Source organism: Melopsittacus undulatus, chromosome 11 (assembly GCF_012275295.1).
Source record: "Melopsittacus undulatus isolate bMelUnd1 chromosome 11, bMelUnd1.mat.Z, whole genome shotgun sequence".
NCBI classification, from domain to species: domain Eukaryota; kingdom Metazoa; phylum Chordata; class Aves; order Psittaciformes; family Psittaculidae; genus Melopsittacus; species Melopsittacus undulatus.
In genome coordinates this window covers 8850770-8873798 of record NC_047537.1, presented here as the reverse complement: position 1 = coordinate 8873798, position 23029 = coordinate 8850770, and the positions used below count along the sequence as shown (strand labels likewise).

Sequence of the window (23029 nt, the reverse complement as noted above, 5' to 3'; positions counted from 1 at the left end):
CTGGGATCTCAGCATTGAGTTGTTTGTTCAAAGCAAGCCACCTGAAATCTGCTGTTGCTGAGGTAAAGGTCAAGAAGAGGAAAAATTGGCTTAAAGACCCACATCCTGACAAAACAGACCTGCAAAAGGAATGAAGGAGGAAGAAATGGGGATGAGCAGCACAAGCTCAGCTCCTGCATTGGCATCGCTGTGAACATCATGGGGGACAGAACCTGAAGTTTCATCATGAATAAACAGAAGGAAGCCAAGGCCAAGAGTATGAATATTTGATGCCTGACTGAGTGCAGAGATCAGCCTGCTCTCTCCTGGCACCTGAAGTACTCTGCTCGTGGCCATGGAGATACAGTGGTACCCAAATGGGCATCAGCAGGGCCGGGTCTCCTCCTTGATGCACTGCTCAGACCCTGGTTCTGTAGCAGACAGAAGCCAGCTGAGCTTTAGGGCCTCAGAGAAGCTGCCTTGGTTTTGACTGGTTTTCAACACCACATCGATGGCTCTTTCATCAAAATTTAAGGGAAATGTGGAACATGTTATTAAAACATTCAAAAATGCGGATTTGGTGCCATAGATGCAAGAAGGTTTTCACTAAAAGCCTGGCAGAAGCAGAGAACCCCAGCCTGGTTGCTCCAAGCTCCATGGGGGCTTTTGGACCCTTCCATAGGAGAGGGTCACTTGGGCTGCAGGGACAAGGAGCATCCTCTGGAGATGGCTGAGTGAGAGCTGCTACTGGAGGCTCCTTGCAAAGCATCCTTCTCTCCCAGACCATACATTACCCCTTGTTGGCCACCTTGCACCACTCTGCCTACACCTCCCAGGGTACAGCAGCTCCTGGGGATGTCAGTCAACACAAGGTCGTGGTGAAAGGCAGCAGGGACAGAGCTCTGGGATGTGAGGATTAAAGACAGAGATGATAAAAGGCACAGGACAATTTGTTTCTGCCCAACAGATCTGGGAATAGAGGGACTGGCTGGAGCTGCTCCATGTGCTGCATGGGTGACTTTGCAGAGTCAGAGGATGTTTGTCCCCAGCACAGACCCTGTGCCAGTGCCAGGCTCCATCTCCTGCAGCCCAGAAGCCTAAAAAGGCAGGAAAAGAAGCCGTGGTTGCATTGGTTTTCTCCAGCTCTTCCTGTTCATTTCATGGTTACTGCTCCCACACTGATCCAAGCCCCTGTTACTGCTGCTTTTCCTGGTTCAATCCCCACGCCTGTGAGCTCAGCACAGCCAAGGTCTAACTGCAAACCAGCACACACAGGAGTCACAGCAGCAGAACACACAGCTTTATCCCTTGTGTGTGTGTGAGAGCAGGATGGGGCTTTCCTGAATGCCAGGCTTGATGTGATCTCAGATATGCACTGACATTTCCCACCTGGGTTTGTGTGTGCTGCAGGCTCTAAGATTAGAGCTGCTGGGAGGTCTGGAGATAAAGAAAGGCCTTTTATCATGGATTCATTGAATCCCAGACTGGTTTGGGTTGGCAGGGGCCTTTAAGCTCATCCAGTTCCAAGCCCCTGCCATGTTTAATGTTCTGCTGTTGGAGATGGCTGCACGTAGGTTGCTGCTCCAGGTGGTGGTAGGGATGTGATAGCACCAGGAGGGAAGAACTGGTGGGTAAATGTGATTTCCAGGTCATTCACTGCACTCTGGAATGAAAGAATTGTGGTGCTGTTCAATGGGAGCTCAACCCAGCCTTGCTGGATCATTGGGAAGTTCCTGTTGACTTCCCAGGCAGTGAACGCTTCCATGAGTTTTAGAGCTTCCACTGAACTTGTTACCAGAATTGAGTTGATTCCTTAGAGCAGCTCCAATGCCTAAAGGGGCTGCAGGGAACCTGGAGAGGGGCTTGGGACAAGAGCCTGTAGGGACAGGACAAGGGGAATAGCTTGAACCTGCCTGAGGGGAGACTGAGATGAGCTCTTAGGCAGAAGCTCTTCCCTGGGAGGGTGCTGAGGCGCTGGCACAGGGTGCCCAGAGAAGCTGTGGCTGCCCCATCCCTGGCAGTGTTCAAGGCCAGGTTGGACACAGGGGCTTGGAGCAGCTGCTCCAGTGGAAGGGGTCCCTGCCCGTGGCAGGGGTTGGAGCTGGAGGAGCTTTAAGGTCCCTTCCCACTCAAAGCATTCCATGATTTCCCTGCTAAGGACCTGAGGGAGACGTTAAGACTTGGACAGTTCCAAAACTCCAAGCTCAGCATTTCCCTTTGGTGTCAAAAAGAGTCAGGAGAAAGAAAAAGGAGCCAGCAGAGGATGATTAAGTCCAGAACTGGCTGCATCACCCCCACCAATGGCTCCTTGTCTATAAAGCAAACCTTGGTGATCTCCGTGCCCAGCCAGATGCACTGTTATGTGCCACAGCAACCTGAGGGACAAGACTGTGTCTGTTCCAGCCTAAATCACAGCCCTACACTACCCTGTCCACACACCTCATGCTATCAGCTTTGACAGCTTTAAGTGACTTTATGGGGCCACTGGAGCAAAGCTGAGGGCTGAGCCCGAGACCCTTCAGGGCTGATCAATGGAGAAATGGACCACCACAATACAGAGAGGGGATCAGAGCGGATTAACACCACTGCACAGCAGCCCAGCACCATTTCAGAGGGGTTTAACATCTATTGAGTCTTGAGTGACACAAGGAGCAGGGAAAGAACCGACTCTCAGAGCCCATGGGATTGCACTGGAGGAAGCAAAAAGGGCACAGGGGGGACACTAGGGAATTGGATCATTCAGAGAGAAAAACCACACGTGAAGAGAAACCCTGAGTGATGAAATGCTGCTGCCTGAGGTATCTGAGTTTCAAATGTGCCCCATTCATGAGCAGCACAGATACACATCCAACAGCTCCCTTTACAACTTATTTGACCGGTGAACCCCTAGAACATATATAATTTTAACCCAAATGTCCCTTTGGGAACAGCAGAGGTCCCAACCCCATCCTGTTCTGAGGCCTGGCGCAGTGGGAAGGCTGGAGGAGCTTGGAGATGATGTGTGGACGTGGTGGGATGAAAGAGATGCAAGATCATGCTTGGTCTCTGTAGCCAGTTGTGGATCAGGGCAGCCTCAGAAGGACCCAGCCACCCCACAGGAACCTATTAGACTATGGAGGGAGCCTGACATAGGCAGAGGTCACACCAAGCCAGGCTGCTGACAGATGAGCTTTGCTCTATCCCTGAGGGTGATCCTGCTGGTTCTGCCTTTTAGGACATGATGCTTGTGAATCCAGTGCTGCACGAGGACATTGGCACAGGAAGCTTGGCCTCCTCTCATCACAGCAGCTCAACACATGCTCTACTCCCTGTGCTAAACACTAGCTCCAAACATCATGGCTTTGGATACAAGATGCAGGAAGAGGGCACAGGACCAGGATCTTTGACAGCAAACTCTTCCCTGCCAGTTCAGGGAGGTGGCAGTGATTTTCTTCACTTCCAGTCCAGGCTGCATTCAGGTATCAGCATCAAAACCATCCTCAAGCTGGCTCAAAGAGGAGAAAACAGGTGTGGAGTTGTGCTAAGGCAGAAGACAAGGTACAACCTGCCCCAGAAGCTTCCTCTCTGCACAACCACCTTGCTCCCTAAAGGTTTAATATCCAAAACATCCAAAGAACCTGCCCTGAAAAGCCAGCTCCAGGAACTCCCACTTCTCCACTGAGACCCCTGTTTGGCTCGGGACAGGGGGTAGGAACTGCTGCTAATGTGGCCTTGCACCCTCAATGAATGAAGCTCAATCTCCCTATCTCCCACCCCAGCCCACTGTGGGGTTGCTCTTACCTTTAAGCCAGTGCTCTCTGCTTCAGAGCCTTTATCCACACCGGTGATGTAGATGCCCAGGGAATACTCTGCCCCTCCTCGGATCATGAGGCCCAGTGATTTCCCTTCATTCAGGACCAGATTCACCTGCAGAGGATCAGGAGCAGGCATTTATGTGGTGTCTCCCCTGCTGCCCCAGCTCCCCACATACTGGGACAAAGCCCTTCTGTAGGTAACTCCAGACAGCCACAGCCCCAGATGGAGCTTGAATCCAGGGATATCCCCTGCCTGCTGCAGTGCAGAGGACGGAGAAGAGAAGGTTTATAGAATCCCAGCCTGGTTTGTGTTGGAAGGGACCTTAAAGCTCCTCCAGCTCCAACCCCTGCCATGGGCAGGGACCCCTTCCACTGGAGCAGCTTGCTCCAAGCCCCTGTGTCCAACCTGGCCTTGAACACTGCCAGGGATGGGGCAGCCACAGCTTCTCTGGGCACCCTGTGCCAGTGCCTCAGTGCATCTCTTGTCCACCTCCCTGTGCCCACACTCAGGGCTGCCTGAGGGATGCTTTCGAGGTACACGGCCTCAGGGTGGGTTCACCTGAAGGCACAGAAGGCTCCCAGGGCTCCTTCACGCAGCCATGTGCTTCATGATCCCTATTTTATAATGCCAGGACACTATTTCCACCTATCCTGCCCAGAAGATCCAGCTCACACTGCAGCACTTCACTGGAGTCAGCAGGACGATAGCTCTGCATGAAGGCATTTACATTGCCCTTTAACACTATCTCAAGGTGCTGGTAAGCTGAGAAGCTGCTCTCCCCAGCCCAGTACCGTCAGATAGAGTAAGAGATACCCCTTGCAAACCCAAGGTGCTGCTGTGCCAGCTGGTTCATTTACACACATCCCAGCAAACCCAGCCTGCGAGGAGCAGAAAGCAATGATCCAGCCCCAAAGACCAGAGGCTGAAAGGACCTTCCAGCAACCCAAAGCTGAGTGAATAAACCTGAGCACCAGTTAAACCCACATCACTGCTGGCAATGCCACGACGTTGGGTTGTGGAGGCTTAATTGCATTTCTTAATCAACTGATACCTGCCTCTCTTGGAATAAACCCTATGGAAATCACAATAAGCAACTGAGGCTGTTGGGAAAAGAGTGGCAGCAGCAGCAGGGACCAGGGAAAAAACAGCTCTGGGAGAATTTGGCTTCCTGACAAACTGCAGATTTAGGGAAGAGCTGAGGAATAAAGCGAGGGCTGCAGGCAGGGGGCTCGGCTCGAGCAGCCTGCGGAGCAAGGAGGAGCAGAGACAAAGCCTTGAGGAGCCAAAGCAGAGATAAGCTGCTTGCAGGATGAAGCAAAGGCTGAGTCACTCCATGTTAAGGGCTTTAGGGATAAGAGGGGAGGCTGGTTTGCACACTGTTTTCTAGGGAAGAGGTGGTGCTCAGTGGGGTTGGCACCATGGTGCTAGCTGCCCCAAGCACAACACTATCTGCACCCTCTGGCATCCTTGAGGACCCCCATGCAAGGCACCCCCTGTACCCTGCTGAGAGGGGAAGGTATTTCCAGGCTCACCATAGCACTAATGCTGCCCATCCCCACCTCCTCCCCTACACAATACCAGGGCTGTGTCCAGCCCCGGGCTACAACAGACTCATTGGGAAGATCAAGGTCATGCTTTTAATTTCAATTTCAACGCTGAAGCATCTGCCACCTCCTATAGCAGGGAATCGAGGGGAAATGAATGCCACCATCAAGAAGGCATTTTCTCTGAGCTGGTTTTTACACGGGATTTCATTTCTCTGGGTTTATGCAATTACCTGTTGATAGATGTAATTTTACCATTAGAAAAAGCACTTCCAGACAAGAATTACTCTCTATCAGCACGGCTCAGCACACAGCTGCAGGAGCGCATGGGAAGGCTTCGCCCATGCTGACAGCTCTTGCCATGCCATTAGTGCTACCACACAACACAAACAACACTTGAGGAGGCTCACAGGGCTCATCTTCCTCCTGCTCACCAAGGAAACCCCACTGGCTGATGTCTAGACATCCTGCAAACGTGCAGGCACAGCTCACAGCCTTTAACTGAGGTACTGGGAGCAGCAGTTGTGGCTGCTGGGGGGGGGGCTGCATCCATCATTGCTGCCTCGACACCAGCCCTCCATCCAGGGCAGGATGAGTGAGGCCATGCTGGGGACTTGGCTGTCACAGTTCCACTGGCAGCAACCCCCAGGAGCGCAGATGCCTCCCTGCAATAGAACCCCTGCAGTAACAAGGAGATGCTCTGGTGCTCACCAGCATGGGTTGAGCTGAGCTCTGACACAAGGAGCACAGTTTGGGCTAAATCTGCTGGGATGCTGCTCCAGACAGAAGGATCCAGTGAACTGGGGACCAGTGGCTCATGCCACATACCCCAGTCACCACAGGGAACAAACCGAGCACACTGAACATGCTTCTTGCTGTAAAGCAGAGCAAACCCAGCAAGCAAACAGTGAGAGATGTGGTGAGCTCTATCACTTCACTCTGCAAATGTCATTAGAATCTAATAGAAAGAAATCCTTTCTTATCTCTCCTGCATCTCTTCTCCTTCATGCTCAAGTAGGCACCATTAGTGCCTCAAACATTTAAGGCATGCAGTGTTACCACAGATCAAATTTGTCTTCTATTCTAATAACAACAGCTACTTGTGGAAACAGAACTGCCTGGAGGCAAGGGGATGCTCACACTCTCTTCCTGTATCTTTCCCTTCTTCTGCTGCACCCAAAGCTTAAAGGAATAAGCAGCTCCCCTGGCCATAAGCACATTACAGCCACGATCCAGCTGATGAAACCATGTTTCACAGAGAATTTAGCAGCCCAACGCTTGCAGAGCATTTTGCACAGTTCATTTTCCTCCCAGATTAGCAGCACCTACAAGTTTCTGCTGGCTGATGGTCTCCAAAGTGCTTTTAATGGAATAAGTGCTCAATCCCAGAAGGACATCAGGGACAACTCACAGCATAAGTGGTCCCTGATGTGGTGAAAAAGATCAGAGGACTTCACTGGACAGATCACACAAATCCTGCTTATCACTGGCCACCACCACTGGCTACTTCACCTATGGGGAGATGGGCACGGAGGAAACTCTGGATCCACTGATTCCGGCCACAAGGAAGGCTGCCCTTTGTGAGGAAATGAATTATAGCAGACCTGAGGGAACAGAGTCATCTCTTCTACCTGCTACAGCCAGCACGTGGTGAATGCTCCATCCCTGGCAGTGTTCAAGGCCAGGCTGGACAGAGCCTTGGGTGACATGGTTTAGTGTGAGGCATCCCTGCACATGGCAGGGGGTTGGACCTGGATGATCTTAAGGTCCTTTCCAACCCAGCCATTCTATGATTTTATGTAAGAATTAAAGGGAATGGAGTGATGAAGGAGGTATGCAAGTTGTTGCACATTCCCAGGCTTTCCATGATGAAAACTCCATCATGTGAACCTGACAAAGAGCCCCTCTCCAGCATCCTTATAGCCCCCTTCAGACACTGGAAGCTGCTCTGAGGTCTCCACACAGCTTCTTTTCTCCAACAGCCCCAGTGTTCTCAGCCTGTCTCCATATAGGAGGTGCTCCAGTCCCTGGGCATTCTCCATGTCCCTCTTATGTTGGGGACACAAAACCAATGGGCTTTGCTAACTTCCCAAATCCCCATAATGGCTTCCATTCAACAGTGAAAGAATCCCAGTATTCCCAGTTAAAACGCAGTGTAAACCCATGGACCAGGTATATGCCAGCCCCGGGGCAGGTACATGGATCCCTCCTCTACCAGGCAGATCGGTTACTCCATCGCACACACGTCAGCAGCAGCAGTTTCCATTTCAAGCCCTTTGATAATGAATGCTTCTGCCTACAGATAAGCAAACTTGTTTCACATACAGAGCAGTTGTACGGAGGAAAAGGTGGCCAGGCAGGATATCTCTATAGCTTGATGCACACAGGATGCCTCCACCAACCTTGACTCTAACCTTGGAAAAGCTGGAAACAGCAGCATCTCAATGCATTAAAACCTCCCTGGCTTGCATCACTTCAGCTGCAGGGCTGAAGTCTGATCTCGGCTCTATTTTCCCTGTTTGAAAGCTTTTGCATACATATTCTAGGGCAATCAGATCAATTAGAAATAAGGGGGGAAATAACCAACTAATCCCACCCCTTTTCTCACAATGCAAAGCTATCCAGGTACCAACTGATGGCAGCAGTACCTGTCGATTGCAGCTGACTGGGCTGAGTTCAACAGGGGTACGTGGCTTTTATGTACATGATACTTGTGAGCAGAATGACCCCACTTTCAACAGTTAAATAGATACAACTCCACACATACAAATAAAGAGGGGAAAAAACTAGAGGCAGGCTGTTCCTGTGCTCTGGGACACATTTGCATCACTTGATGGTTCACAGTACATCAGGACAAAGCAGCTCAGCTAATTCATGCCCTGAAGCAGGAGCTGAGCAAATGACATGGGCAGTCACAGCAAATAACCCCTCTCAAATCTACCAGGCGGGTCAGGCTCTCCTCACTGCAGCAAGCTTGGTCATGGGGACCAAAGCAAGGCACCTCTGGGTACAGAAGGGTCTGGTAGCCTTGGTCCTCTTTATCAGGGGCTGTAGTGACAGGACAAGGGGTGATGGGCTCAGACTGAAACAGGGGAAGTTCAGGTTAGAGATAAGGCACAAGCTCTTCCCTGTGAGGGTTCTGAGGCTGTGGCTGCCCCATCCCTGGCAGTGCTCAAGGCCAGGTTGGACACAGGGGCTTGGAGCAAGCTGCTCCAGTGGAAGGGGTCCCTGCCCGTGGCAGGGGCTGGAGCTGGAGGAGCTTTAAGGTCCCTTCCAATCCAAACCATTCCATGGTTCTATGATGCAAGTTGCAGCATCCACTGTGTTTTGCAGGTCTTGCAGATGGGAATTCAGGTTATTGTCACCAAGCCTTGCACACTGACACCAATGGGTAGGATTGTGAGGAGGAGCTGGGTTTGGAGGCAGGCTTAAGGCAGAGCAAGAAGTGGAAGGGTCAGTGAGCCAAGGTTCCACAGCCTGGCTCAGCTAGAATGGGACCACTTGGAGCTGGGGACCCCTTCCCACCTTGGTTGTGAGTGCATTCAACAGCAAGCAAGCCCAGTCCAGCCCAGATGCTCTTCAAAGTTTAATGTGGCCTTCATTCAACTTGGCTTAATTTCCTTCCAAAGCAGATTCAGCTGCAGTAATTAAAGCTCTTTTAACTTGCAAAGATCAGGTGCATTCTTCCTGTGCACCCCGGAGCAGCTCAGGAGCAGCCCAGAGGAGGGTGCTTTGGGGTGGTAACTGGTCCATGCACAGCCAAGGTGCCCGGGGACAGCCAGGGCATGTGGAATCCCAGCTCTGCAGGGACTGTCAGGAAGGGGCTGTCTGGTGCCATGCAAGGTACAGGGCACACATGCAGGCTTCTAAGCATTTCATGTTGATATTCAGCAAGGACTAAAGGAACAATGTGCACAGAAACACCTACCTCCGGCTTCAGAGAGCTGCTGCCTGCTGTGTCAAGGTGACATGGAAGGGTAGGGGACACCAGCAAGCCAGCCACAGCTGCTTTTCTCATCTCCTTAAAGTAATGGGGCCTTCTCCCTTGTGGTCCACATGAATTTTGCATCAGAAACTGCCTCAGCCTGGCTTAGATTTGTTTCCTCTCTGGCTGAGGTGGAAAGCTCCAGCTTTACAGCCCCCTCCAGGCAGAGATGAGGACGCTTTGGACATACAATCATAGGATCCCAGCCTGGTTTGTGTTGGAAGGGACCTTAAAGCTCCTCCAGCTCCAACCCCTGCCACAGGCAGGGACCCCTTCCACTGGAGCAACTTGCTCCAAGCCCCTGTGTCCAACCTGGCCTTGAACACTGCCAGGGATGGGGCAGCCACAGCTTCTCTGGGCACCCTGTGCCAGCGCCTCACCACCCCCATAGAGATCTCAGGGTAACAGGATGGAAACAGGCTCCCAGCAACATCGTGCCTTTGGGAAAAGCACAACGCTCACCCATGTGCCAGTATCCCATGACTGCCAGTGAGGCCACACCATGTCCTGGTTGTACAAGATGAACAAGCTCCCTATCCATCATCATGAAGAGAGTCTGTTCCTCCAGCCTCTGCCTCCAGTGCAGGAGGCACTGCTGCTCTGCACCTACAGGACTCTGGGTATGTTTGGGCATGGGAAGCACAAGGCAGAAGAAACACTAAATCCCTCAAGTCAGGATTGAAACTTGAAGTGCTGGCTTAACTTATAATAAAGCCAGTTTACACAGTAAGAGTACTGGGAACAAGAACACGTCCCTGCCCAAGGCAGGGGTTGGAACTGTTGAGCTTTAAGCTCCCTTCCAACACAAACCAGGCTGGGATTCTGTGACTCCTTGTGGGAGACAGGGGGAAAGCTACAGACCAAGGGTAAAAATGGTACCCAGTATATCCAGGAGGAGAGACAGGCATCCCCATGGAGATACCACAGCAATGAGCAGGGTTGGCATGTACATGGCAACAACCACAGAGACCCCCAGGGCTGTGCCACATCCCTGTGCTCACCTTCTTCTCATCCCCCTCCTGCAGGAGCTGGAGGTGGCTCCTCTTCTCGCTGTCCTTGCGCAGGGAGCTGTGCTGGTGCTGTGCCAGCCCCACCGGTGGGGACACGCTGCGGCCCTGTGGGTCCACCCACGTGTAGATGTGGTTGGTGACGTACCCCCCCGGGATGCGGCCCACCGAGTGCACAGACAGGTTCAGCTTCTTGCAGCCCTTCAGCACCTGCAAGGCAACCAAAGAGAGCAGAGTCAATGCCGCTGGAGGGGGAAGCCAGCCGGGATCCAGGTTGGAGGGGATGGGCTCTTCCTTGAGCTGCAAAGGTTTCAAGCTACTCTGCACCCACCAGCTGAATGATGGAGATGCAAAAGGAAGACAACACAAGAAGGACATGGAGCTGTTGGAGCCAGTCCAAAGCAGGCCGTGAGGATGCTCAGGGGCTGGAGCAGCTCCTGTATGAAGACAGGCTGAGAACATTGGGGCTGTTCAGGCTGGAGAGGAGAAGGCTGCGTGGAGACCTCAGAGCAGCTTCCAGTATCTGAATGGGGCTACAGGGATGCTGGAGAGAGACTCTTCATCAGGGACTGTAGTGATAGGACAAGGGGAGATGGGTTCAGACTGAAAGAGGGGAAGCTCAGGTTAGATCTAAGACAGAAGCTCTTCCCTGTGAGGGTGCTGAGGCACTGGCACTGCTGATTCCCCTCAACCCAAACTCTGCCACTGGAAGAGATCCTGATGCTTTAGGGAAATCCAGCCTCTGTTGCCATTCCATTAGGAGCTGCCTTCCCCAGCACAAGCAATTAATAAGAACAATCGCTATTAAGCATACATATGTATTTAAAGCAGCATGCAGAGATGATTCTATGATGCTGGGACCCAGATAAGGTGATTTGCAATTTCTCCTCCAGCCTCCCTTGTGAGGAGCTGCCATAGGCACTATAGTAAAGTTAAATGAACAGGTAGGAGTTCTGCCTGGGGACAAGTGTAAGTGCTCCGAGGCCTCTGGAATGTTAACACTCTGGATCTGCTCCCAGGCGGTGCTTTGGGGTTGTTTTCCCACATGTATGAACTGATCCCACAAGGTCTCCTCTCCCCACGGAGCAGAGAAGCTGCTGAGCAAAGCTCGTGACCAGGAAGAACAAATCCCAGCAGCTCTTTGGTGAAGAGTAATATCATCAGTAATACTGGGCTGGCTGGATCCCAGCTGTGCCCTGGCACCACTCCTGTCCCTGCTTGCCAGAGCCGGCAGGAATCCAGCTCACCAATTCCCAGTTCAGCATCTCCATCACAGATAGGAATTTGGCTGCAGGTTTGTCACATGCTCCCAAGGTCACCATGTGCCCGGAGAGCTTAAACAAGGTTTGTGAAACCAACAGCTCCATCAGAGCAAGCGCAGAGCACCTGAGCATCCTGAGCTGTTCAGGAAGGCCAGGCCCCATCCCCTCAAACATCACCAACTGGGAATCTCTTCCCACAGAGGTGCTCAGCACATCCAGGCTCACTGGGATGATGGAGCTGTATCTGAGCCCGTTGTCCACCCTCAGGTAACACAGTGCAGGGACCCATCCGTGCTTCAAGGCACAGTTGGGATTGCTTGACCCAAAGCTCCATCACAGCAGCCTTCCAGTATCTGAAGGGAGTCTATAAGGATGCTGGTGAGGGACTCTTCATTAGGGACTGTAGTGACAGGACAAGGGGTAATGGGTTAAAATTAAACAGGGGAAGTTTAGATTGGATCTAAGGAAGAAATTCTTTACTGTGAGGGTGGTGAGACACTGGAATGGGTTGCCCAGGGAGGTTGTGAATGCTCCATCTCTGGCAGTGTTCAAGGCCAGGTTGGACAGAGCCTTGGGTGCCATGGTTTAGTTTGAGGTGTCCCTGCCCATGGCAGGGGGGTTGGAACTGGATGATCTTAAGGTCCTTTCCAACCCAAACTATCCCATGATTCTATGAGCTGCCCCACAGACAGGCCCAGGATGATCTGAACTCCACAACAAAGAGTTGGGATCAGGGAGGCTTCTCACTCTCAAGCTACCAGTGCAAGAGTGACCCCTATGAGATGGGGTTCAGCATCCCCCTGAAACATCCTCCATTCATTCAAATGAGAGCCATCTCCATCAAAACCTGTTTTAAGCCTGGATAATGGCATTTCCTTCCCTAGGTACCAAGACAGCAAACAGCACTGACAATCCCATGAACAGTCTCATCTCTGAATGGGGCTGCAGCTCCTCATCAAGCACAGGCAAGTGATGAGGATACACAGTGATTTGTCCAGCTGTACATGGTTACAGTCCTCCTCCTGCCACAGAAACACCACTGCATCCTGACACTTCCACTCCCACCCTTTTCCTCTCCACTTGCACTGATCCCAGACATTCCTCACCTGGATGTGTTCATAGACTCCCTCAACGCCAGCTGCTGACCAACACTATCACTTAGGAAAGTAACAAAGGAAAAGCTCAAAAGCTAAGGGTGGGCCCATCCACTGGCTCCCTTTTCCCTCCACATTCGCTGCCACAACATTCCCTCATGGATCTGTTCAGGACTGATGCAGGGATCCTGTTCCTCCCTTCCACAGAGAATCCATCCTGGAAGGGCAGTGAGGACCAAAGAGAAGCCTCTGGGGTTTCTGCCTCACCAGGCACAGGAGAGGTGACCAGCGCAGGCTGGGCTCCAGGCTGAGCACCAGGAGGCTGATGAAGGTTGGCTCCATCCTGCCTCAGCACATCCCCATGGCTGATGCCTATTGAAGAGCTAGGGCAGGAAGGCAATGGAACCCCTCCACAGGCCTTCCCTACACTTAGGAACTCTTCAGGACATGGCTCTGCTGCCTTTCCAGCCACAGGCACCTTTTGGGTGATCACAGGTAGGGGAGGACAGTGACACCCACTGCTGTGGGGCAGAGTGGGGCCACCTGTACAGATGGCAATCGATAGAACCCCAGCCTGGTTTGTGTTGGAAGGGACCTTAAAGCTCCTCCAGTTCCAAGCTGTTGTGTTCTGCTCCAAACTCGGATAAAATCTGGCTTCCCCATCAATAACACATCTGAAGAGTGCTATGAAAGGTTTAACGCTGACCCCACAGCGTGCAAGAGCACTGCCACAAGGCAAGCTGAAGGGAAGAATTCAGTTGAAGATGGGGATCGGTGCCAAAGCATTCAGCAGGGAAACAGCCCCTGACAGCCTAGAAATGTTCTCAGAAGCAGCAAGTGCCAGAGAGAAGGGCAGGTTGGTTCCACGAGGCCACCCATCCCCTAACAACTCTATGGAAGTAGCTAGCAAGAACTTCGGGAATGAAGGAGATGGCTTAAAGCAGTCAAAAAAAGCAAACACACATCTCACATACCCACAAACCCAAACCAACACACAACACAGCTTGTTCCTTCTGAACATGAACCTGGCAGCAGTCACTCTTCCCAAACCCACCGGTGCCAAGCCATTCCTGCCCAGCATGGCCTGCGTTATTGAAGGCTTAACCCTCCCACCTTCATAATGCTCCCCTTGTTCTTGCCACTCGGAGGGTGCCAACGGGTTGAAAGCTGCGTAAAAGCATCTTCTGGGCCTTCCAAAATGCTCCCAGTAGGAACACTGATGTCAGAAATCAATGGCACTTAATCCCTGCTATTCCTTTGGCAGCCTGAATGAAATGTGCCTCTGGTAGGGATGCAGCCCACTCGTTTACCTTCAGCGCTAATGAAACGAGCAATCTATTCCAATCCGTGCCCTTAGTGGGTAGAGCACAGTTTGATGCAAGAAGCATTAACTCTGAGCCATCCTCCCCCTCGCTACAGACTCAAGCTGCTCTCTTCCGGCACTAAGAGCCTCGCCAGAGCTCTTTGGCTTTTTGGGCTGCTTGGATAATGGGCATCCAAGCACTCGCTCCATTTGCAAGCCGCAAAGGTCAGCGTTGGAGGTTATCAATCACCACACACCACTCAACCCTGCACCAAGTGCCCACAAAGTGATGCTTTAGAGTCCAAAACCAAAGGCTGCAAAGGGGAAAGAGCTGCAGAGATGCCACAGGAGGGAGGCAGAGCGAGCTTTTGCAGCGAGCTCCAGCACCATGGAGATGCAGAAGTTTAACTGCTCTTTCCTGCACTATCACAGGATCCCAGCCTGGTTTGTGTTGGAAGGGACCTTAAAGCTCCTCCAGCTCCAACCCCTGCCACAGGCAGGGACCCCTTCCACTGGAGCAGCTGCTCCAAGCCCCTGTGTCCAACCTGGCCTTGAACACTGCCAGGGATGGGGCAGCCACAGCTTCTCTGGGCACCCTGTGCCAGTGCCTCAGCACCCTCACAGGGAAGAGCTTCTGCCTAAGAGCTCATCTCAGTCTCCCCTCGGGCAGGTTCAAGCCATTCCCCTTGGCCTGTCCCTACAGGCCCTTGTCCCAAGCCCCTCTCCAGGTCTCTTGTAGCCCCTTTAGGCACCAGCTGACTTCAACTGGACCCAGGTAGTTCTAAGCTGGTGGGCTTCGCTACACCAAGCAAACCCATATGAGTGCCCATGGGAATGATGCCCCTGTCTGCTACAGAGAGTGGGGGCTGCGGGGGCAGGATTGAGACCTTCTACAGGGAGGCAGATTGGACAACATGAGCTGAACTGTTCCTCTGCCAGCAGGAGGGATGGAGCAGAAGACAACAGGCATAAGCATGACCTGCCCCCAAAGGGATCCTCTGCATGCAGGACACATCCAAGGCTATTACAGCTCCCACTACACACCTTGGTTAAGGCCAAGTTTGCCAAGTGCTGTACAAATGTATAGGGAGAGCTTGTCCCCAGCCCATGATCAGTCTGTTGCAGCGAATAAGATGCTTTGGATCAGGTGTATCCCCATCATCCTGCCTGACAACGAGCAGTGAACTGCTTCTGTGCAGAGGAACCAGGAGACTGGTCTGCACTGACACCTGCAAGCAGCTCATCCCTGCCTGGGGACGACAGAGACAAGTGGAACAAGACAAAGGTGATACAGAGGCAGGTGGAGAGAGACATCAGTAAAAGGAGGGATAATGGGAAGCTGAGACACTTCAGATGGGATGCTGGGTGACAGGAATCAGACTGGGAAGCGGTGGTGACACAGCACAGGGGATGGAGAGTGAGAGATGTCCTCCTTGTCAGGAAGACTAATGGGAATTGCAGGAGGCACAGTCCAACCTCTTCCCCTCTCCCAAGGCAAAGGTGACAGCAGTTTGGCTTTCAAGTAGTGGCACTTATGCAAATGAATGCAAATTGATGCATAATTATGGTGATTGCACATATTTAGCCCCAAGGCATCGGGAAGCCAGTGTCCCTTTTACCTGGAAAGGTTAAATGAAATCTTAGCTCCAAGGCTGTCTCCCTCTAATTGCTGACATTCCTCATTCCCACTTCAAGACAAGAGCTCTGTAACCTCCCACCCCTCCCAAAGCTGATCACTGCCCAGAATGTCCATAAGTAAGCCCAGAACAATTTAAAACAGAGCAGGAAAGCCCACATCCCGTTATTCCAAGCTTGGAAAGCTGTTTAGGTGCTTTCAGAGGGGTGGTAATGTGTGAGTGGAATCTCAACCAAAGTATTGCCCCTGCTTCCTCTGTCACCTTCTCTTTCCACTCCACATCAAACCATGCTGAAAAACATCATAAAGACCACCAACAAACCAACCCATAATAACGAACCATGGGATGGTTGGTTAGTTGGTGGGAAAACTAACTTGGAAAGAATCAGTGGGGGGGGAAAGGAGCAAGACATTTGATTAAGCATCAAGGATACAGGGCTTGGAGCAGCTGCTCCAGTGGAAGGGGTCCCTGCCTGTGGCAGGGGATTGGAACTGGATGAGCTATGAGATCCTTTCCAATCCAAACCATTCCCTGATCCTGTGATACCCAGGCCCTGCCAGCACATCCCACCCTCAGAGGCTCAGCTGCAGCTCCTGAGCAAGAAGCCAGCAGGAGCAGTGCTCCTCCAGGCTGCCCAGGTCCCTGTTTCACCTCTATTTACTGAGCGCTTGGTTGTCCAGGACAGGGAGCATCCACAGAGCACCCAGTCAAATGAAACACAGCCAAACCCTTCTAGCAGATGTGCTGTCAGTTCAGGAGAGGGGATCTGGAGCTGAATGATTCTCCAAGCAGACGTGGCATTGAGGAAGGTGTCAACAAAATCCATTGTCCTCCCCGAGGGCAGAGGAACTGAGTAAAAGATGCTTTGATTCCCCGGTTATGCAGCACACTAACACTTCTGTTTTCTTCTAATAGACACTGGAAGGAAAGAGGGGTTTGTCTTTTGGGCTATCTTATCAATTGCTCTCCTGAGGCAGAACTGTTTATCTACAAGGAGCCCACTAAATAACATTGACACTACAAGAACTCAAGGATGCCCTAACATGAAGAAGCCAATATCAATGCCAAGTACTATCATCCCTGCGTTATGAGCAGAGGAGAGATTAAGGACCTCATTCCCATCTTTCGCATCAGTATAATGTCATTTGATTTCATTAGGGCTGATTGTGATTTGCTGGTGTAATGAAGGGAAACAGATGACTGAGTAATTTGTCCACTGAGGGAAACAAGTGGCAGAGCAGCAAATACAGCCTGCTCCCAGCTCCAGTGCTAAACCTGCGTTCCCACAGATGCTCTCTATAGGTGCAAGCTCCCTCCACTCTAAGCTACACGTGGCATTAACTTGATCAGCTCAGATTAGCTCACAGGGAGGATGGAGCATCACTTCCCAGCCCTGCTGTGCGGCACCCGACATGCAGGTGAGGTCCAGCCTTCTCCACTGTGTGTCACCAGATCTGCCTCTGTAACCATGAGCATCGCTTGCCCCATCTACACTGCCACTGCCGTGTGCCCTTCCCTTCAAGGAGCATTTAAAATGCAGATGTCTCCAGGTCCAGAGCGACCTTTCTCCTTCCCCCTTCTTTTCCTAGGAGATCCTGGTGCCTTCACACTTCCCATCCTCTCCCTTTGAGCTCAGCTGGCTACAGAACTAAAGATGGGAACTATTTGCAGGACAGAAAGGCAGAGCATCGTGCATGGCATTGCACAGCACCTGCATCTGAAGCTGCAGGGTCTTTTTTGTGGGCAGGTTTTGGGGGATTTTGTGTTTCTAAGCAGATCCAGAGACCAAGGAGTAGATTACCACTGTATCTACTGAGGGAGATGCTAGTCACATCCTTTTTTTCCATGCTCCAGCCACCTGAGATCCCTTGGAAAGGGGACAGGTTTTTAGCCTCTGGATCGGTGACTTCTAAAAATACAGACACATGCAAGCAGGCATTTAAAGGAGCAAGCCTGGTATCCTTTCAGAATCCCAGGACTGATGCATTGCTTTCACTCCTCGTTCATCCCATGACTGTGTGAGATGGTCCACAACTCCAAGTACTTGGAAGGGTTAAAACCCAACCAAACCAAGCTGCATTCATTCCCACAGGCTGTTCCAGTGCCTGTACAGAGCAGTGGTGATTACTGACTACAGCAAAGCAGCAGTCTCAGATGTTGACAATTAATTCATTGGGCATCACAAGAACAATGCAATGAGATTTGCCTTCTTTAAAGCAGCCTGGAAAGTAAAAGCACTCTAAATACACCTTCAAGGCTCAAGGCTGCACATCTCTTGTGCCATTTCTCTCTGATCTTTTAGCAGTACCACAAGTAGCTGGAGCTCTTCCGACAGCATGCGGAATATCACCTCCTTGAAAGAGATCACCCACCCTGTTTGCCACCAGCAAAGTCCAAATGAATAGGAGATAATAAAAAAAAACAATTTTCATCTTTTTCATTATTTTTTCAATGCCAACTTCAAGCAGGAGAGGGCAAGGCTGGTTTGGAAGGGGTGAAACCCCCTGAGCAAAGACCTTAAAGCTCATCCAGCTCCAACCCCTGCCAGAAGCAGGGACACCTTCCTCTAGAGCAGCTTGCTCCAAGCCCGTGTCCAACCTCACTGCAAACTTCCCCCAGCCCCACCATGCACAAACCCTGCAGTTTCTCTCCAAAGCCACTCTGAAGAGCCCCACAGGGTGGGCTCAACCCCCCTCACATCCTTCAGAATAAACCCACTTCACCAAGCTACCACCGATGAACATCGAGATGAAAAGAACCACACTCAATGCCCAGTGCACACAAATGAGTCTCCTTGAGGGGATTTTGGTCAAGCTCATCCAGATCTGCCCTGCTGGATCACAGAAAGACACAGCAGGGCAAACGATGGAATCAGAGTAGGTCTCTTGAGGCTGGTGGAGCTCATGAATTCAAATCCTCAAGCAGGAATGATCCATCCATCGTGATACTTGAACACTTTCTCTTCTCCCCTTCCTCCCTAAATGATGTAAAGGACATAAAACCCTACTGCAAAGCAACAAAAGTCAGGGGAAAGGGAGTGTGAGCTTAATGCAAACCCCAGAGCAGAGGGCCAATACCTCCCTGTGTAGTGTTTTGATGGTCTAAACACACAAACATCTTGATTTTAACTACTTTTACAGCTTATCAAGGCAAACTTTCAGCACAACTGCTGCAGTATCAACCCTGTGCTATGCAGAAAGGCTGCTGAAAGCCAAGCAAGCTCTAAAAATGTATGACAGCCAATACAAACTTCTCCACTTACCCCATAATTCAAATTAGAGTGATCTATTACTGAAGTGCACTCTCGAATGCTGGAATGATAGAGCTATAATTGTAATGGAGTCATTTCATTTTGATTTGGATGAAACAGCGAGCACGAAGCAGGCAAGGCATAAAACTGCACTGCTCACATAAAGGTTAAGAAGCTGGTCATTAAGTGAATGGGTTTTGAGTGCTTATGTAATCTTCTTATTTAAGGCAGAATTCCACTTTTTAAGTTATTTACACTAAAACATCCACGAGCCCCATTGCAGCAGTGACGAAGCACACATCAGCTGTTGGCTGGGATGGGATGCAGCTCACGACCTGCATCCTTGTACAGTGTTGTGGCCGTTGTCATTTAGGGCCAGGATCCCACTTTTGGTACATCCCTGCTCCGAGCAATGCCTGAAGAGATAGAAATTGCTCCTGCTCCACAGCTGGTGCCTCTCTCCTCCTTGAGAGGGGTGCTGGGGTACTGCTGCATAGCCATGGGAAAGCAGCAAGTGAGCTACCACGACTCGTACAATGAACGCAATACCTAGTGTGAATGCTCTTAAATCATACAAACAAGTCAAGACGATGCATTCATTCATGCTCCATCTGCAGAGCTGCCTCGTGCCTGCAGCTGAGCACCCTGACAGGCACAAAGTTGATCTCCAGTAAGTTTGTGGTGCTCACAACAGTGCGATGCAGCCAGGAGCAGCCTAAGCCAAAGCCTTCCCCATCTACTGCAGTTGCCCTGAAGAGCAAGCTCTGACAACTCCTCTCACAATAGCACGTTCTGCATATTATGAATAACAATGCTGCCCTGGACAGACAGCTTCTTGCTGCAGGACAGGCAAGATGGAAGTGCAGCACAGGAACGTGCTCCTGCTCAGACAGATAGAGAGCCAGAGCATCCTCCACACACAGAAATGGGAGCTGTGCCTTAATCAGACAGCTTCTGACTGAGGGAGAATTCACATCTCCCCATCTAAAGCAGGCAGACAGCATTTGGGAGCTATGCAGCCATGGTTTTGTATTAAGAAAGCCTCTGCTCACCTTTTTTTTCTCCCCTCATTTGAACCCAAATACAGTGTACATGGAAATTCCAGGGCCCCAGCTGTTTTCATCCCATTTCTCTCTCCATCGATCCACTACAGAACAGAGCAACAGACAGCAGTGAGGGTGTCAGGACATGGAGGGGTTTGTCGTGCTCGAGGACACCAGACCACAGCCAGCGGCCTCTGTGGAGCTGTTAACACCTACACTGAGACTGAGCTCCCAGGATTGAAGGGGATGCAGAGAACCCGGGGTCAAGCTGCCCTGTGCATCACCACCTCTCCTCCCTGCAGCTCTGACACCCTGCATGATGTCCAGATCGTTAGGCTGAGGTATTTGGATCTTAACCCCAGGGAAATCCTTCAAAGACTGCCCTTTATCATCCCTGAATGCAATTCACTCCTCAATGCAGCACGCAAGGACACCGGCTTTATTCTAAACCCCAGGGAGGAACTATCAGAGCTGCCTTGTAAATCACTGCGACCCTTCCCAAGGAAAGGGTTTCTCCCACCCCTACAAGGGTCATACACCCTTCCCATAGGTAACAAGAGTGCAGGAGCTCTCCAGGATGCCAGCACAACTGGGTGAGTGACAGAGCTGTCATTTAAACAAGTTCTGCTCACAAGCAGACCATTTCCAAGCTTCTCTTTCCTTCTTTCCTGCAATGTCACAGAGCAAACCGTTGGCAACCGACATCCTAGAGGAATGGTTTCTGCGCAGGAAGCACTTAGTTTCACTCAGTGTTAATAGTGTCTAAAAAACATCATGTATATTGTAATAGAGAACAAACAAAGTGATGTGAATTATCCAGCAGACTGGGATGAATTAGAGATGAGATCATTTACCAGACCAGAGCACTCCTGACACCTCATTTCTACCCATCCCAACACCACAGCCAAAATACAGCAGTTTGGGGTGTTTTTTTGCAATCTTCAGGACACAAAATTGCAGACAAACTTCCAAAAGCTCTCACATTGTTCTTGTCATAGCATTAGGAAGGAAAAAAAACAAAGGAATTCCTACAGATCAGGCCAGGTTGGACACAGGGGCTTGGAGCAAGCTGCTTCAGGGGAAGGGGTCCCTGCCCGTGGCAGGGGTTGGAGCTGGAGGAGCTTTAAGGTCTCTTCCAACACAAACCAGGCTGGGATTCTATGAAACCCTTTCTTTAGTCCCAGGATTAGCAGGGACTCGTTTCCAGCCTGGAAGACATGCCCTTGCCTGTGGTGCAGGTTTAAAGCCAGGGCAGAGGCCACACAGGCTGGCTGTGAAGATGCTGATCAAAGCCATGCAAGATGAATGTGCTGTCAGAGGAATGCACCACACGAAGCAGGCTGCAAACAGCAGTGCTTTAGCTTATTATGGGAAAATTAAAGCACAAACAGCTGGAAAACTCTGCTCAACCCAGACCCTGGCTCACCACGCTCTGCTTTACAAACTGCTGCCCTACAAGTGTATTCTTCAGCTTAACAGGTTTGTGCCTGGTGCTGCTGTGCCATGGGAGTGCCCTGAGCTGAGCCCACCAGGCACAAGATGATCTCTGGGAATGGGGTGGGTCACTCGGACATGAACTTTGGCTCAAAACACTGAGTTCCAGGGGGAAAAGAACACCAAGCCTCACAGGAAAGCTTTCATCCATAGCACCCATAGCATCAGGGACACAGGGAAACGCTGCGCAGCGGGAAGAGCACCTCGGTTGTGTAACTGTTCTCCCCCTCCCCGATACAGTTGGAAGGGGATCTAGGCTCTGTTCCTGCTCCGGGCACTACCCGGTCCTGGGGAGACTGCTCCGTTCCTCCTTGCCTCAGTTCGCCCACCTTTTGGAGCACAAAACACGGTCTAGCAGCTCGAGCACCCGCCTTAGGACCTGGATCACGCGGGTTGCCAACTTCCACAAGCCTCCCGGTCTGAAAGGAAAACGCAAGCAGCAGCTCTGCGCTCCGGAGATGCTGTGACAGAGGAGAACCTCTTGGCTCGGAGAGGACGAGCTGCAGACGGTGCCCGGCCGGCCCCGGCAGCGCGTTCCTGCCCGCACACACCGGGATCTCCACCGGCTCCGCTCCCCGCGCTGCTGCTGCCCCGTTCCCCGGCGGGACGGGCTCGATCCCTCCGGCACGATGCGAACCGGGAGCCGCAGCTTTCACCGCCGCGTCCCAAAGAGCGGAGCCGGGATGGGACGGGGCGGGAGAGCGGGCACCGAGACCGGATGGGGCGAAGCTGGACGGGGCGCCCGGCGGGGCTCCGGGGGGAGCAGACAGGGACGGAGCGCACCTCGGGGGTGAAGCCGGCACGGCCGCCAGACCCCATCCCGGAGCCGGCTTACCTTGACGGCCTCGGCGTGGGTCACCCTGTCCAGGGACCTGCCGTTGACACCCAGGATCTGGTCACCGACGCGCAGCCCCTCGCGCTCAGCCAAGGAGCCCGGTTCCACCAGGGACACGTAGATCCCGACGCCGTGCTCGGCCCCGCCGCGGATGCTGAAGCCCAGACCCTCGTGGGCTTTGCTCCGCCGCAGGGTGACCTGGCGCAGCTCGCCGGGCACCAGCGGCGGCGACGGGACGAGGGGCGGCAGGTAGGGCCCCTCGGCCGTGTATTGGTCGAAGAGGAGCTGGTCGGAGCGCGGCAGGACGAGCCGGAGCAGCGGCAGGAGCTGCCGGCGGCGGGGCCCGTCGAGGAGGGCTCGGAGGGAGCGCACCAGGTCGCAGACGTTGCGGCGGCCGTGGTAGGCATTGAGGCAGAGGATGAAGCGCTCCCGCTCCGCCTCGCTCAGCAGCGCCGTCAGCGCCTGGTGCAGCCGCCGCACGTTGGTCGAGAGCGGGCGAGGCGCCGGCCCCGCCGCCGAGCCCAGGGAGCCCGAGGAGGAGGAGGAGGAGTGCACGGAGAGCCCGTCCAGCTCCGCGCTCATCGCGCCGGGACCCGAACGGATCCGAGCGGACCCGAGCGGGACCCGACCAGACCCGAACGGGATCGGACCAGAACCGACGGGATCCGACTGGGACCCGATCAGCGCCGGGACCGCTATTCCACCTGCCCGCTCCCCAGGAAGTGACGTCCCCGCCGTTGCCAGGAGACGGGTTATACAGAGCGGCCCCGGGACTGCGCCCCCCCCCCCCCCCCCCCCCCC

General features: G+C 52.4%; 1 protein-coding gene across 1 annotated transcript in view; it reads right to left on the bottom strand.

Annotated features, from left to right (window-relative positions):
• Nucleotides 1-22810, bottom strand: part of WHRN (whirlin) — a 38618-nt gene extending 15808 nt beyond the window's left edge. Inside the window, exons 1-3 of the mRNA XM_034067899.1 lie at nt 22229-22810; nt 10305-10520; nt 3760-3885 (exon numbers count right to left, since the gene is read on the bottom strand). Coding sequence (XP_033923790.1) covers nt 3760-3885; nt 10305-10520; nt 22229-22810 — 924 coding nt within the window. The remainder of the gene's footprint in view (nt 1-3759; nt 3886-10304; nt 10521-22228) is intronic.
• Nucleotides 22811-23029: the final 219 nt, after the last annotated feature.